The sequence below is a fragment of the Castanea sativa genome, chromosome 8, assembly GCF_040712315.1.
Source record: "Castanea sativa cultivar Marrone di Chiusa Pesio chromosome 8, ASM4071231v1".
Taxonomy (NCBI): Eukaryota; Viridiplantae; Streptophyta; class Magnoliopsida; order Fagales; family Fagaceae; genus Castanea; species Castanea sativa.
In genome coordinates this window covers 39422936-39440040 of record NC_134020.1, presented here as the reverse complement: position 1 = coordinate 39440040, position 17105 = coordinate 39422936, and the positions used below count along the sequence as shown (strand labels likewise).

Sequence of the window (17105 nt, the reverse complement as noted above, 5' to 3'; positions counted from 1 at the left end):
TACAAAAGACAAATTCATGCTATAAAATCCAATTAAGTACAAAATTGATTATTTAGCATTATTCCAAAACCAAATATAAAATACATAAATTACCTCAAAATAAGTATGATAATGTTTTCTAATAATGATATAAATATGCAAAATTAAGCTATTATTAATGCACATCACTCTGTATTGGGGTTTGGTTTGCTTGGTATTGGGGTTTGGTCTGTTCTATCTGTATTGGGGTTTGGTTTACTCTGCGAGTGACGTGACCATGAGTTTGATTATTGATTTAGTGATTTGCTCTGTATTAGGGTTTTTTTTTTTAATTATTTTTTTTAGAATTTGTGGGTTTGCTACCTCTGTAATCTGTTGGGCTTGCTGTGGGCTTGCCATGGGCTTAGCTCTATCTCTGTTACAATTTTTTATTTTTATTTTTTGTTTTTCATATTTTAGTTCAATTTTTTGTTTTTTTGCTTGAAAGTAGAACAAATAAATTTTTTTTTTTAATTTGAGGGTGTCTTCATTTTGTGATTGAGGGTGTTCTTGATTATTATATATAATTTTTTTTTTCAGGTCAGGGTGTTCTTAGGGACACCCTAAGTTGTACGTAGCGCCGCTACTGCACTTTTTCATTGTAAACATAGTTTTTTTTCTTCTTGCCCATATTCCATAGATAGAATACTTACAATAACATGGCTAAAATATATTGGATAGGAATTTTACGCTTTAACTTATTAAATTGTCTTTATTAAAAAAAATAGTTTGATATTATTACAAAACTAAGGAAGTTTTTATCTTTCTATTTTATAAATTGAATTCGTTTTCAGTCTCCAATTGAATAGTGTATGACACTGGAAGAAGGGAAATATCACTGGAAAATTTTGAGTAAGTCATTTATGTTAGTCATTTCATGTCATATAGTGTTTCGTCCTCTTATTAAAAAAAAAAAAAAAAAGTGTTTTACCACGAATGCTTTTCAGCTTTTGCGACAGACCTCTATGTACTGCAACATTATTAGCGTATCTTGGAGAAAATATAAAGTATTTTCGATGCATGCATCTTTCTTTTCATTTTGTGGGGTTTATCATCGTACGAGAGGGGAAGATGCATGCACTAAAAACACTATATACCATCTCATCTTGATGTAGCTCATAACTTCTTGCACCGTTGAAGCTAACAAAGTAAAGCTTGACCTAGAACAGTACTAGCTAGTTTATGTTGTTGTCATGGCTAGGCTATTTAATTCAAGTCCGTTTATTATTTTTGCATGAACCCAGTTCACGTTGGCAGTCATGGATTTTGTTCTGCCTCACCTTCTTTTCTTACTAATTATGCTACCAATTTCCTCTATTGCTCAAAGTAATGGTAATGTTACTGTTGGCAACTCTCTCACAGCCAACGACAACCGCACTTCATGGCTATCACCTTTTGGTGATTTTGCCATGGGATTTCGCCGACTCGACTAGAAAGATCTCATCCTTCTTTCCATTTGGTTTGCCAAAATACCAAATAAAATCGTTGCTTGGTATCCTAGATTGGATAACCCTGCCTCAATGGGATCAAAAGTGGTGCTAACTGCTGACAATGGGCTAGTACTCACTAGTCCTCAAGGCGATGAGTTACGGAGATCTATTACAATTATTGGTACAGTAGCCTATGGTGTTATGAGCAACACGGGCAACTTTGTGCTTCAAGATAGCAACTTTAATAACTTATGGGAGACCTGCAAACATCCCAGTGATACATTATTGCCTTCACAGATTGTGGAAAGATTTGGGTTACTTTATTCTCGACAATCAGAGACCAACTATTCCAAAGGGAGGTTTCTGCTAAGGTTGCGTGATGATGGGGATCTAGTGCTCAATACCATAAACTTGCCCACGGATAATCCTAATGACCCTTATTATAAAAGTGGAACTACTGCTACTGCTGGTGATTCTGGTATATCGAGTCCTGGTAAACAACTAGTCTTCAACCATTCAAGCTACATTTACGTTCTGACAGAGAACAATCAAACGTTTCCTCTAACCAAGGTAAAGCTAGAGTCAACTGCTGATTTCTATTTCAGAGCCACTCTCAACTATGATGGAGTTTTCACCCAATATTCTCACCCAAAGAGTTCCAATGCCAATGGAAGCTGGACTACGCTATGGTCTATCCCAAATAATATTTGTCTTGCCAGTTTAGTATCTATAGCTGGTAGCAGTGGCGGCGCCACATTGGACTTAGGGTGTTCTCAAGAACACCCTGACTTGAAAAAAATAAATTATATGTAATAATTAAATTTTTTATATGTTTAGCCTTTACAAAAAAAATAAGGAACACCCTTAAATAAATAAATAAATAATTATTTATTCTACTTTCAAGCCAAAAAAAAAAAACTCAAAAAAAAATTTGTAACAGAGCAAGCCTACAAAAAAGCCCAACATCAATCCTAAATGCAGTGGAAACCCATGTTAAACAAAAAACAACCCAAGAGATGGTACATAGGTAAGGCAAACCCACGAATTCTCAAAAAAAAAAAAAAAAAAAAACCAAAACTCAATATACACTACAAATCACGAAATCAAAAAACCTCAATACTAAATCAAAAATCACTAAAGCAAACCTAAAGACAAAAACTTCAATAGAGCAATGCAGCCAATGCTGCAACACAAGCCAACAAATGAATTAGGCATCGCCACATCGAAGATCGATCAGCCAACACAACTCGAGCTCCAGTCCAGAGCACATCGCATCGGGATTCGGGCATCGGAGATTGCTCACTGGATTGGATCGAAGATCGCCGATTGGTCACATCGCTCGCTCTGTCGCTCGTCGCTCGGCTCGGTCACATCGCTTGCTCCATCGCTCGTCGCTCGGCTTAGTCACGTCGCTCACTCTGCCGCTCATCGCTCGGCTTGCTCCGGTGCTCCCTCAACCTCAACCTCAAGGTATTTCATAACTTTTCTCTCTTAGTCTCTCTCTCTCTCTCTCTATCTGAAAATGAAAATTAAAGTGAAATTTGAAATGAAATCAGTGACTCTCTCTCTCTCTTTAAGACTTTAATAGTTTAACTTTAATACTTTATCTGATTTTTTTTAACAACTGTGATTGGCTCAGTTTAGCTTTAACTTTATTAATATTTTGGCCCTGTTCTTGACTTTTTATTTTTGGCTTTATCCGTTGGTATTGGTGTGTATTGGTGTTGGTAAGACTTCGTGAGATACAATTAATTGTCTTATTGTGATTTGTGATTGTGAAATTTTTATTGTGATTTGTGATTGTGAAATTTTCTAATTGGCAATTGGCTCTTGTGATTGGGGGCTTGTCTCATTGTCTGTCAAGTGGGGTGGGGTGGGATGGGCACATGGGACATGGGACTGAGTGAGGTATTTGAATTGGGGGAAGTAAATACACATAATATGTGTGCTAGTGCAACTAATAAATAATAATTTAATTAACCAATAATTAATTAAGGGAAGCAACTAATAAACAATAATTAATAATTTAATTAACCTATAAACAATAAACAATAATTTAATTAACCAATGGGATGTGTGTTAGTGCAACTAATAATTTAATTTAAGGAATTTTTGGAGCCATCACTGGCTGGTAGTGGCACTTGTGGGTATAACAGTGTCTGCACAATTAGATCAGATTCAAGGCCAAAGTGTACATGCCCCAAGGGATTCTCCTTACTCGATCCAAATGACGAGTATGGCAGCTGCAAGCCAGAATTCGTACAAGACTGTGATGAAGACGAGATAAGTCAACAAAGAAAAGATCTTTATTCTTTTGAGGTGCTAATAAATAGAGATTGGCCAATGGCAGACTACGCGTTCCTCATGCCATATGCTGAAGATCAATGCAAACAATCTTGCATGGAAGATTGTATGTGTGCTGTTGCCATTTTTAGAGGTGCTAGCTGTTGCCATCTTGCATGGGTATTTTCTTTGTTTACCACAAGAAGCTCAAAAGGCCTATGAGCGATGTTAATTCTGTGGAAACAAATATGCGATGTTTTACTTACCAAGAACTTGCAGAAGCAACAGATGGGTTCAAGGAACAATTGGGAAGGGGAGCTTTTGGTGTTGTTTACAAAGGAGCAATAGAATGGGTTCTAGTGTCCCTGTGGCAGTCAAGAAGTTACATAGTTCGTTTCAAGATTATGAGAGAGAATTCAAGATTGGTATATGAATTCTTGAGCAATGGGACTTTGGCAAGTTTTCTTTTTGGAGACTTAAAACCCACTTGGAAGCAAAGAATCAGTATTGCTTCTGGGATTGCAAGAGGACTCTTGTACTTGCATGACGAGTGCAGCACTCAGATTATTCATTGTGATATAAAGCCTCAGAACATACTTCTTGACGAATACTACAATGCTCGAATAGCAGACTTTGGATTGGCAAAGCTTTTGATGATGGACCAGAGCCAAACACGTACTGCCATCCGAGGAACAAAAGGATATGTTGCACCTGAGTGGTTTAGGAACATGCCAATTACTACCAAAGTAGATGTTTATAGCTATGGTGTGATGCTACTGGAGATAATTTACTGCCGAAGAAGCGTAGATGTGGAGAGAACTGAGGAAGAAAAAGCAATTTTGATTGATTGGGCTTATGACTGCTATAGGGAAGGAGTATTAGATGCCCTGGTTGAATATGATGTGGAGGTCATGGATGACAGAGAGAAACTGGAGAGGTATATCATGGTTGCCCTTTGGTGCATTCAAGAAGATCCATCTCTTAGACCTACCATGATGAGGGTAACACAAATGCTTGATGGTGTTGTTGATGTGCTTGTTCCACCTTCACTACAAAAAATGGGGTCTATAGCCACGTTTCAAAAACGTGGCTATAGACCCCAAAAACGCGGCTATAGGCTATAGCTGCGTTTTCTATGGCCGCGTTTACAACCACGGCCTAAGCGGCGCAGCAACAGACCCTGTGGGTCTGTAGCCGCGTTTTTAAAAACACGGCTACAGACCAGACATGAAGCCGCGTTTCTGAACCACGGCTATAGGCTTCAGGTCTATAGTCGCGTTTTTGAAAAACGCGGCTACAGACCCGCTTGAGCTGCGTTTTTTAACGCGGCTATAGCCCTCTTTCAGCTTCGTTTGCCAACCAAAGCCTAGAAACTATAGCCGCATGTATAGTGACACAAATGGGCTTTATTTTGTTAAAAGAATGTTAAAGATATTGGACCCTCTGCACATCTAATTCCATTGAGCTAGGTTGGTCCAAATTAGGCATCATCTGTCTTTACAAATGTTGGTTGCCTTACAATAAGGATAGAGATATTGGTAGATGTTAAAACATGATGTTGTCACAAGCTTTGAAATTTGAAAAGCCATGCTAATGGAACTCCTTATTCTGAGGGGCCAAAGTTCCCCCTCTCAATTCTTGATATTTGGATTTGAATTTGAACCTTTTTATTTTTTGGGGAACAATTTAAAATATTTGCCACATTTTCCTATGTTCTGAAAGGCTGCAACTAAGAGCCACTCTTAATTGAGAAAAAGGAAGAAATCAAATCCTAGTAAATGCTCTTCAACAGGGCCCAATTATTTAGACAATCCTGGTTTTAGAGCAAACAACAGACACATTGTGAAAGTATCCCAAGCTAAGTCATGCGACCCAATACAATGTGCAATTGTCTGTGGTAGTCCAAACAGAGCACATGAATGTGGGGAAGAGAGAATGGTCCCCATCTAGAGCTAGCCTGCTAGCCCTAAAATATATTCCATTACTTCATGAATTTTAATGGCTAGGGAAATTTGATACAAGAGGGCCTTTTCTTTTTTCTTGTAAATGGTGGAGGCGAAGCTACATCTTTAAGGTACACATTGTTGGGCCCAAAAGTTGGTTGTTGTTATAGCTCTCCTTCTGCAATGATGTAAACTTGTTGTTGCAACACATTACATGTGTATTGCCTAATTTTATGCAACAGTTGCAGAATGTAGAGGACCAATCCTGATGTTGAGCATTCATGCAATTAAATGAGGGTACTGTATATTTGAGAATGACACTTCATCACTGTGTTTTATTGTAGTAAACGGTGTGATCCTAAAAGAACTGTTTATCTTTATAGAAAGTGGAAAACATCAGTGTAAAATTAAAAATACTAAAACAGGAATTCCCTCACAGAAATGTTGATCCATGTAGATCTCAATGTCGGTGCAGTGTACTAGCTTGTTTACAAATGTCTCTATAAGCTGGGCTACATTGTCTTCCTACCACAAGAGATTCATTATCTAATGTTAAAAGCCCCTTCGCTAGTTTACCTGCACTTGCCTTATACTGTGAACTGTGAAACAAGTACCCTTAAATTCCTACCCAACCTTCAAATTCCCACCCAAGGATGTGGTGTCTCAGCCAGGAAGGAAGATTTTTTCTTGCTTTTTGCCCACATTGTGGAAACAATTTACTGATTCTTGCCTGATTGAGGTTCAGAATCACATTGCAAACCACAATCTCTCTCTCTCTCTCTCTCTCTCTCTCTCTCTCTCTCTCTCTCTCTCTATATATATATATAAATATTTTTTTCTTCATTTTTATTTAAACATGATATTAGAGTCACTAAGGACGAAGCTATCTAAGGTTAACAATGTAGCTATCTAAGGACGAAGCCAGAGTTTCATGTTAAGGGGAGCAAAATTCTTATAAGATTGAATCTCACAAGATGACTATTTTTTTTTTTCTTTTAAAGAACAAAGGACTAATTATTATTACTAAATAAAGACAAATATAAGAATTTGGACAATATGCTGTATGCATAAGAAATTAATTATAAATTAATTATATATCAATTCATAATTTAGTTTTCAATTTATAAATTAATTAGCTTGTTACAGCTAATGCATTTCCCTCGACAACCAATTAGCCAACCAATACCCAGTGGAAATTAAGGTTTAGTACAACTAATCAGCTAATGCCCAAAGAATCCATCAAAATATAGAACATTAAACCGCAAAGAAAATTAGCTTCTTCTTTTTTTCCAAGCAGGGGAACTACTATGATGCAATTGACATACATTTGACACAAAAGAATTTCATTGACTAACTTTTAGGCACGCGAGTTTAACAAATTCACCTATCAAAAACCACACTTTTCATTATTAAAAGAACCACACACACAATATGTACACAACCAAAACGAGCTTAATTCAGCTAATATAACCCAAACATCAATTTTCACTGAATATAACTCATCAGCTAATGCCTAAAGAACCAATCAAAATTCAGAACATTAAACCGCTACGAAAACTAGCATTTCATGCAAGCAAGTTTAACAGTTCACCATTGATTCAACTAATATAATAATATAATCATACAAACTATGAATTGCACAAAAATTAAGCAAAAAAAAATTCCGTGTTGGACTAAAATTAAAGTAGAATATTGAGAGAGAGAGAGGGGACCTTTGGATGTCTTTCTTTTGAGAGAGGAGGCATTCGAGGATGCATTCTTTGCAGAAGACATGGCCCTTTTGGCAACACAAGGGGTCGATGAAGGGCTTGAGACACAGAGAACGACCATCAAATTCTCTAGCCTGAATTTCATCGCTCTTTTGATGGAAATGGAATCAGAGAGAAGAGGGAGACGTATTTGACGAGGGAGAGCCGATCGACGGTGGAGATTGAAAGACAAGGGAGGTCGTTGGATGGGTTGGGTTTGGAAGAGGAGGAGTCGGTGAGGCCGAAGAAGAGCTTCGAAATGAGAGAGAGTTTGGCTTTGGTCAGGTGAGTGAGAGAGATCGAGCAGGAAGGAGTTGATGGAGGAATGGGTGGAGATGATTTAGGGTTGAGAGCTAGTGATCTGATTTAGGGATTTTTTTTTTTTTTTTTGTTATTTATACTAAAAACCAAGAGAGCTAGCGTTCTTGGGTGTTAGGCCGCGTTTAATTAACCACAGCTCTAGACATGTATGAGCTGCGTTTAATGAAACGCAGCTTCAACATGTCTGGAGCTGCGTTTTTTAAACGCAGCTCCAGAAATAATGAAAAAAAAATTAAAAAAAACCCTGGAGCCGCGTTTTTAAAAACGCGGCTTAAGACCTACCAGCCAAACGCAGCCTCAACCCCCCAAGAACGCGGCTTCAGAGCGGGTCTATAGCCGTGTTTAGTAAACACGGCTATACGTGTTTCCTGGAGCTGCGTTTTTCATAAACGCGGTTCAAAACCCCTGTCTGTAGCTGCGTTTTACAAAAACGCGGCCCATTTTGTAGTGCTTGCCCACGTCCATTTAATAGGACAGATTAATCCAGTGTTTTGTGACTTCATTTAGAAAGATGTAAAGCAACCATGTCTTAGTCTTTGCTCTCTTTTGCATTATGCCATCCAATCTTTTCTTTGTAGTTAAGTTTGGTTTAGGTTTACTTGTTGCTATAATGATCTTTGTTATATAGGTTCATGTACTCCGACTCCAAGTTTAGCTGCAGATTAAAATAGATAGGTTTCCATAGTTTTTCAGATATGAAGAAGTTTGTTAATAAATAAATTGCCACTGATTCCTATGGAAAATTTGTTTAAAAAGTTTATCAGGGGTGTGTTAATTAAGTCGATATTTGCTCCTTTGGAAAGTTTTTTGCAACAGGAAAAAGGTAATCAGTGGTGTATTAAACAATTATACATATTGATTTATAAATAAACTCCGTATTATACCATTCTTTTATTTACTTTTTTACTCAACTTAATACATCACTGATTACCTTTTTCTTGTATAACATATCAATTTAAAAATATACTATACAATTTTTTTTTTTAACTTTTTTACTCAATTTTCAAATAAAACCTAAATCCTAAGTTATTTTCGTATAATTAGTGTTATGTTTAAGATTATTTGGTTATAAACTTGTTCTTATTTGTGGTTGAGTTATTATAATGCTCAATGTAATAATAATAATAATAATAAAAAATTGTCTAATATATGAGTTCAACCCGATTCACTTAAGTTGAGTTAGGCTAAGTGATAGATTAAGTAGGGTTGATTTTTTTTTTTTTTTTTTTTAAACTCGCCCACAATAGTAAGTTGAGTTGAAGGGACTCGTCAACTTAACTCATGCACACTCCTAATTATAATGCAAAACATACCTACAAGTACCTAATATATAAGGACATACGTGCAAACTTCATAATCATAATGAATGTGAAATTTTAATTCAACTCGATGGAAATAACTTAGATGGTCGTACAGTAATATTTTTCGCTTTCACATAATAAAGGTGGACCCTTTAATTGAATTGTCATTGCATGTACCAGTACATGCAAACAAAAAACATCAATGTTCTATCCAATTAATGAACAACCATGCCACCTGCACAAGGGCCAAACTAGGAACAACGTTAAAAATATGTCACTTTCCATTGCAGTGACAATGTTGTTTACTTTCGGCGGCACCTTCCATTATAAAAATGTTGTTTACTTTTCGCTGCATTGATTTGTCATTTTAGTTTACGTCAATAATCAATTTTGAATGTAAAAACGATTAAAATTCTCTGGAAAGATTAGATTTTGAAGATTTCATAACGACCGCCACTTGAAAAAGTGGCTTAGCGGTAAGAAAATTTGTGTGACTCATTCCATTTGCGAGTTGGAGTAATGATAATACGTGTCATAAGTTAATTAGGAGGTTTAAATGGTGTAAAGTGCTGGAGACAATGACCACACCGTTTAGTTTTATTTTAATTATTAAAAAAAAATCAATTAGATTAGTCTACAAGCAAAGAACTGCCGTGTGTGCACAGCCTTTGCCTCTAATTTCAAGTTTGAAATCTCTTGTCAAGAGAAAAAGAAAAAAAAAACACTCCAACGAAATGAAAGCAGTGCCTTGTCAATTGACTAATTTTTCTTTGGCCAAATTTTTTTTATTCAAAACGTGGTTTGTTTTTTCTTATTACCAATAGATAGAACAATAGTAACATTTACTGACCTAATCAAACCCAAAGACTGTTTCTAGTGAGGAGGAAAGTAATGGTGAATTTCTATAACAATCGTGAATCCGTCAATAATATATCTGTATTTTTCTTCAAAGTGGTCCTACACGGAAGAATCACATCACAACAACTTAGATTTATTTTAGTGAGATGTAGCTGTATCCCTTTCCTATTTAGGTTTTTCCATTTCATGATTCTATGATTTTTTTTTTTTTGTTGAAAATTTTTCATTCAATGACACGTTTTCTTTTCTAGTTTAAATAATAAATTTACTCTTTATTTATCCAAAAAGATCGTTATAAGCATTTACTTGACTGTAGAGGTTTCCATTACTTGCACAAGGGCTGCCAAAGAAGGATATAATTCAACAGGACATCAAGGCCTCTATCATTTATGACTCTAGAGTTTGTATATACTAATCCAAATCAAAACCAAATACCTAAATCAAGACCAATCTAACCAAAACATTCAAGGTTGAGAATTTGAGATAGTTCAAGATTTAATTTGTTACTTTTTAAAGCTTAAAGTTCCATTAAGGTTTAAAGTTTTCTTAGATTTTAGCTAAAGTGCAAAACTCACTCATAAAGTTTAGAGAGGTCTTTTAATTTTGCCTCCTAAGATTTTCAAATTCATACATCCTTAACTTTATGGGCGGTTTTGATTAGCAACCCTTCTATTAGTGCTGTGCTGAATCTGCTGATGCTTTGTTTAAGTAACACATAAGCCTACCACACCGCTAAAACATACTAGTTGATCCAATTAAATCATGTCATGTGGACTTAATTAGAGTAAAAAAATCAATGCACCAAAATTATTCTAAAGAACTGGAACTCCAAAATAAGATTTGAAATCTCATAAAAAGAATTCATTCAAGATTTACAAAATAAATAAAAAAAACAAACTCAAAATCTACAATTGAGGAGTTTAACGAAATCCAAACCATCTCACAGATCATGAACTACAAACCCATCTTTAGCAACTTTTTCCTCTAGCACATTATCTCCACCATCAGAGGCTTCCCTAACATCTGCCTTGTTGTTTTCTTCATCATTGTCGAAAACATCAGGATATGTGAGATCCTGAAGCAACTAAACAACCTTCGTTTGTGATGGGGTTTGCTGATTTGTTTTGAATATGAGATGGGTTTGCTGGATTTGCTAAGCCTTTTTTCTTTCTTTTTAAGCTATGAATTCTTTATGAGGCCCAAAAAATTACAAGCATTGTATCAAGGCCAAAAACAATACAAAATTGAAATTTAAGAACCATTTGGGCTTTCAAAGAAGGGGCAAGGCCCAAACCCGCCAATTAAGGACTACTTAAAATAAGTAGGAAGGGGTCCAAACCCATGAATGGGTAAGCTTTGGGCCTTAGGAAATAAAGAAAAAATGAAAAAAGGAAGCCCAGCCCTTATGAGAGAAAATTGTTGGGGAGCTCAGAAAGGGAATTGAACCAAGATACTTGAGGATTCCCAAAAACCTGAGATCCTCAGGATATGTAGAAGGAGATCAGCTGGGATTAGGATAGCTTAAAAGAACATGCCCATGAACACAAAGAACGAGGGTGGATATGTCCCATTAGCCTTCCATGGTTCAAAAAAAAAAAAAAAAAAAAAAACTGATGACTTAGGAATCAACACTTTATGAAAAGAAGTTGGGTACTGAAAATTTGAAGTAGCCAAAAGGTGGGACTGAAAAGTAGCATTTAAAAGCTTTAGAAAAAGAGAATTGAAAGCCAGCCCTTAGGACCTCCCAAAAGAGGAAGGTTAGCTAGGGACTTTTGGGGGGGAAAATAATGAAAAAATGAGGAAGGGACCAGCCACCAATGTTGCTGACACAACATTGGTTCTAGATACCCACGGCAGCAAATGGAGGGAATCAGTGATACACCAAAAGCCATAGGAATGCACTATAAAAGGGGATGGAGCCAACAGTGAAAATCATTCAACAATAGAGGATCAGAGCAAAAAGATCCTTTGAAAAACTTCTTTAAATCTCAAAAAAATAGGAAAGGAGAAAAACACTGTAAGGGATCTTGAGATAGGCATTAGAGGATACACTTGGATTTAAGGAGATTCAAAACTCACAAGTCTTGAAAGCCTACAAAGAGCTATCTAAATCTGTAACTTTTGGACATATTTGAACCTTTTGACACATCTCAATGAAAAGAAAAGTCCAATGTACTAAAACTTAATATAATGAAATATCTTTCTATTGTCTGAGGATCCTTAACATCCATACCTGCTTTTTTCTTTATTTCCTTATTGTTTTTTAGCCAATTATTTTACAACATGTATATGTTTGCATGTATGGATATGTATGTGTTGTAGGATCCATGTTTTGTGCACAACTTAGTTCGTAATAAACCCAACATAGTTACAGTGAACCAAGTTCAGTCTACCAAATAACAAGTATAAGGCCCAGGATCTTTGTTTCTTCTTGCACCTGAGTACTGTCCCAAAAAAAGAACCCACACATTTTTAATTGGACCAACTAACATTGGTTACAAGCTTATGTGGCATTTACCAAACATATTAGTATGAGCATTAATGGAATAGTTGTCAATCAAAATGGCCCATAACTTTTTGAAATGTTAGGGAAACCAATCAAGATATTGAAATGTTAAGGGGAAAAATCTAAAACCCCTCAAACTTTAAGATTATGTTTTGTACTTTAGCCCTAGAATTTTTTTAGTGCCTATGAAGATGAATATGTAACTTCTTAGACCGAAAAACTTGTCTGAGCAATTCAACCTTTGTTGGACTATGAAAAATTTAATGCCACGTTGCAATATTATTGAAGATTTGAGGAGTGTTTATTACATACAAATGTTTTACACAATTTTACACACTCTCAAAAGCAACTGAAAGTCACAAAATCTAGGGTGCAACAGTTATTGGTATAAGATTGCATCATCCAAATTATCCATTATGATATAAAACCTAAAAACACACTTCTTTATAAATATTACAATGTTCAAATTCTGATTTCTGATTTTGGACTAGCAAAGCTTTTGATGATGAATCAATCATACTCATACTAGCATTAGAGAAACAAAAGGGTATGTTGCAATTGAGTGGTCACTGCTGAAGTTGATGTATACGACATTGGTGTCATGCTGCTAGCTAGACATCATTTGTTGTAAAGAAAAAAAAAAGTGTAGATATGGACTCTGGCGGAGAGGAGATTGCAATTTTGACTGATTGACCTTATGATTGCTTTCAAGAAGGAACATTAGGTGCTCTCGCAGAACATGACATGGGGTAATTTCTCATAGGCATTAGCCCAAAACGTCTAGGATAGTTTGTCTGTATTTACCCTTTAACTTAATTTGTGTTTTTTCTTGGCAAAAATTTTTTTCTGTCCCTACTTTTTTGGAGCACCTATTTTAATTTTTAAAAATAGAAAATTATTACCATTTTAGTCTTTACCATCATTTTATTAACGAAATTGCTTATGTGGTAGATAGAGTGTATGATTATCATTTTAAATACTGATGTAGCCAACAAAATAATAATAAAATTTTTTATTTGGTATTTAAAAAATGTCACCTCACTATTTTAATTAAAAATAAAAACAATTTAATTTTTAAATTTAAATTTAAATTGAAAAAAAAAATTATTTTTCTGTTTTAAAGATTGAGACAAAATTTATAGCAACATTTTCAACTTTTCTTGAACATTCTTGGCAACCAAACACATCACAAACTTTAATATACCAATTTTTAGACAAAAAAAAAATGGAGATTGAAACCCACAAACCCAAATCAAAATCTCATCCCAATAACAGAAGATTCAAAACTCTCTCAAGCTCTCTCTCTCTCTCTCTCTCTCCAAATTGGTTCAAGTTCACTCTCTCTCTCTCTCTTCCTCTTTTACTGGACGTTCTATCTCTTCTGTTCTTCCAATCTGAGCCCTTTAGATTAGATTGAGAAGAGAGAGTGGGCAAAGGTGAGAGAAGTAGAGAGGGAGGTGTGGGTTTGAGAGCCACCGCCTGGGTTGTGGCATTGGTGAATGGTAGTGGGCAAAGGCGAAGAAGATAAGGATGGCGGCTTGGGGTGATTCAAGAGCAACAACTAGGAGTGATTTAGAATGGGTTTGTTTGATGGTGGTTTAATGGTGGTAGTGGGTTGTTTTTCTCTTAATCTTTGAATCTCTCTCTCTCTCTCTTCTTTTTTTGATGAGTGGTGGTGGTGGTGGTGGGTTTGATTGTTTGGTTAGTGGAGGTGGTGGCTAGGTTTCTTTTGGGTTTCCAAGGGAGTGGGTTGTTGGCTGGGTTTGTTGCTAGTGTGGGTCATGGTAGTCGGCTGAGCTTGTTAGGTTTACATAATATTTAAATGTAAAATGAATTATTATTTTTAGAAGAAAAAAAAAACTTACAAAGTTTAAAATACTTTTAAAAAACAAAAATAGATAGTTTAATTTCTTTTAAAAATACAATATATTGTATCAATTATACTTTGTTATACAATCTCAAAAAAAAAAAAAATTATACTTTGTTATAAAATAATCAACATCATTTCAAAAATAATTTGATACTAACACTTATAAATTTCATTTATTAAAAAAGAAACAAATCGTCAAATATATAGAAGTCCACAACATTTTTTTTTTGGAAAAAAACGCAGGTCTACAACTAGTTGTATTTAATGGAAGAATTCAATATAAATACAAAGCTAACGAAGTTCTTATCTTTCTATTTATTGAAGTCGTTTTCCGGTCTCCACTCCAATGGAGAATGGTAACACTGCAAAATATTATTATCATTGGGAAATTTTGCCAATAAGTTAAATATGTTGTCTTTTCACCTCTTTTTTTTTTTGATAACCTATCTTTTCACGTCTAGCGTTACTGATGATACTGTCTTTTATTGTAGGCTACACGTATTGCAGTTAATTGCAAGATAAGTCTATGAAGCAACAGCTAGGCTTACTTGTGTTTCGTTCCACACTTTGTCTTGGACGTACAATATTCGCTTCCGTGACATACCTGTATATCATATACTGCAACAGCTGCAAAATATAGGAAAGGTTTATCTCTGGTGCATTAAATTTGACGTGTTATTTAGTGTATTGAAGCTAAGCCATGTCCAAAACTAATTCCAATGATATGCCAGGAAACTTCTTAATTCCTCTTAGAAAGTGAGAACAATGCTGGAACAATGAAGCACGGTTGAAGCAAATCAAAGACGTTTGCTTGACTTAGGATAGTACTACTGTACTAGATTTTTTTTGAATGAACAGTCCTAGATTATCTTTTCATCATAGCTAGGCTATTTTATTCAAAGACCGTTTATTTTTGTTGTATGAACCCAGTTCACTCTGACAGTCATGGTACTTGTTCTTCCTCACCTTCTTGTTTTCTTACTAGTCCTGCTACCAATGTCTTCTATCGCACAAAATAATGGTAATGTTACTGTTGGCAACTCTCTCACAGCCACAGACAACACCACTTCGTGGCTATCGCCTTCTGGTGATTTTGCCTTTGGGTTTCGCCGACTCAGCAACCAGAAAGATCTCTTCCTTCTATCTATTTGGTTTGACAAAATACCAGATAAAACCGTAGTTTGGTATGCTAGAGATGATAAGAGCATTAGCATTGGTGGCGCTAACCCTGTACCAAGGGGATCAAAAGTTGAGCTAGATGCTGACAAAGGGCTAGTCCTTATGGGTCCTCAAGGGGATGAGTTATGGAGATCTAATCCAATTGTTGGTACTGTATCCTATGGCGTTATGAGCAACACAGGCAACTTTGTACTTCAAGATAGCAACTTTAATAACTTATGGCAGAGCTTCGAAGTTCCCAAAGATACATTGTTGCCTTCACAAACTGTGGAAACATCAGCTGGGGTGGTGCTTTATTCTCGTCAATCAGAGACCAACTTTTCCAAGGGAAGATTTTTCCTAAAGTTGCAGGATGATGGGGATCTTGTGCTCAATACCATAAACTTGCCCACGGATAATGCTAATGACCCTTATTATAATAGTGGAACTGATGCTACTGTTGGTGATTCTGGTACCTCGGGTACTGCTGGTAAACAACTGGTGTTCAACAATTCAGGCTACATTTACATTCTGAGAGAGAACAACCAAACGTTTCTTCTAAGCCAGGTAAAGCTAGACTCAACTGCTGGTTTCTATTTTAGAGCCACTCTCAACTTTGATGGAGTTTTCACCCAATATTCTCACCCAAAGAATTCCAATGCCAATGGAAGCTGGACTTCGCTCTGGTCTATGCCAGATAATCTTTGTCTTGCTACTGTTTCCAACTCAGGCAGTGGCACTTGTGGATATAACAGTATCTGCACCCTTAAATCAGATCGAAGGCCGAAGTGTGATTGCCCCATGGGTTACTCCTTACTTGATCCAAATGACCAGTATGGCAGCTGCCAGCCAGACTTCATACAGGGTTGTCAAGAAGACAAGCTAAGTCCTGGAAAAGATCTGTATTCTTTTGGAGTGCTAATAAAAACAGATTGGCCAAACGCAGACTACGCGTTCCTCAAGCCTTATTCTGAAGATCAATGCAAACAGTCTTGCATGGAAGATTGTATGTGTGCTGTTGCCATTCACAGATTAGGTGATAGTTGTTGGAAGAAGAAGCTACCTCTCTCTAATGGTAGAGTGGACGAAAGCCTTAATGGTGGGAAGGCTTTTATCAAAATTAGAAACAGTAGTTCCATCCCACGTCAGCAGGGTCCTCACTTTCCATTTAATCCAGAATCAAGGAAGAAGAATCAGGAAAATTTGATCCTCGTGGGGTCGGTGCTTCTTGGTGGCTCTCTGTGCTCTCTGCGTTGTGCTTGCTGCAGTCTCTCTCTCGCCACATTCTCACTTCATCAAACACTTGCACTTTAGTTTTCTTTGCCTTCACTCTTTGCCTCTCTATCTCTGCTCTCCGTCTCCCCTGTGAGACACAGCCACTCGGCACTTAGTCACTTCATTCAAACTTCAACTCTCTCTCACACATTCTTAACTCAGGTATTGATATAAAGCTTTCAATCTTAGTTTGATTTGTGATTTGTGAATCTTAGTTTCTTTTTAATCTTAGTATTATTTAGTTAATAGTTATTATTTGTGAATTTGTGAACTTGGTTTGATTTATTATTAATTAATTTAGTTAATAGTTATTATTTATAGATTAAATTGAATCTATTGAATTTGCAATGTACGAAGTTACTAGCATAGAAATTTCACTTTCATCTAATCAAGA

General features: G+C 36.0%; 1 protein-coding gene and 1 pseudogene across 1 annotated transcript; both read left to right on the top strand.

Annotated features, from left to right (window-relative positions):
* The first annotated feature begins 1277 nt into the window (after positions 1-1277).
* On the top strand, positions 1278-8414 carry LOC142606309 (G-type lectin S-receptor-like serine/threonine-protein kinase RLK1; annotated as a pseudogene).
* A 6809-nt stretch (positions 8415-15223) lies between these two features.
* Positions 15224-16750, top strand: LOC142606308 (G-type lectin S-receptor-like serine/threonine-protein kinase RLK1). The gene has a single exon (XM_075777680.1). The coding sequence runs from the start codon at positions 15224-15226 to the stop codon at positions 16748-16750; it is 1527 nt and encodes a 508-aa protein (XP_075633795.1).
* Positions 16751-17105: the final 355 nt, after the last annotated feature.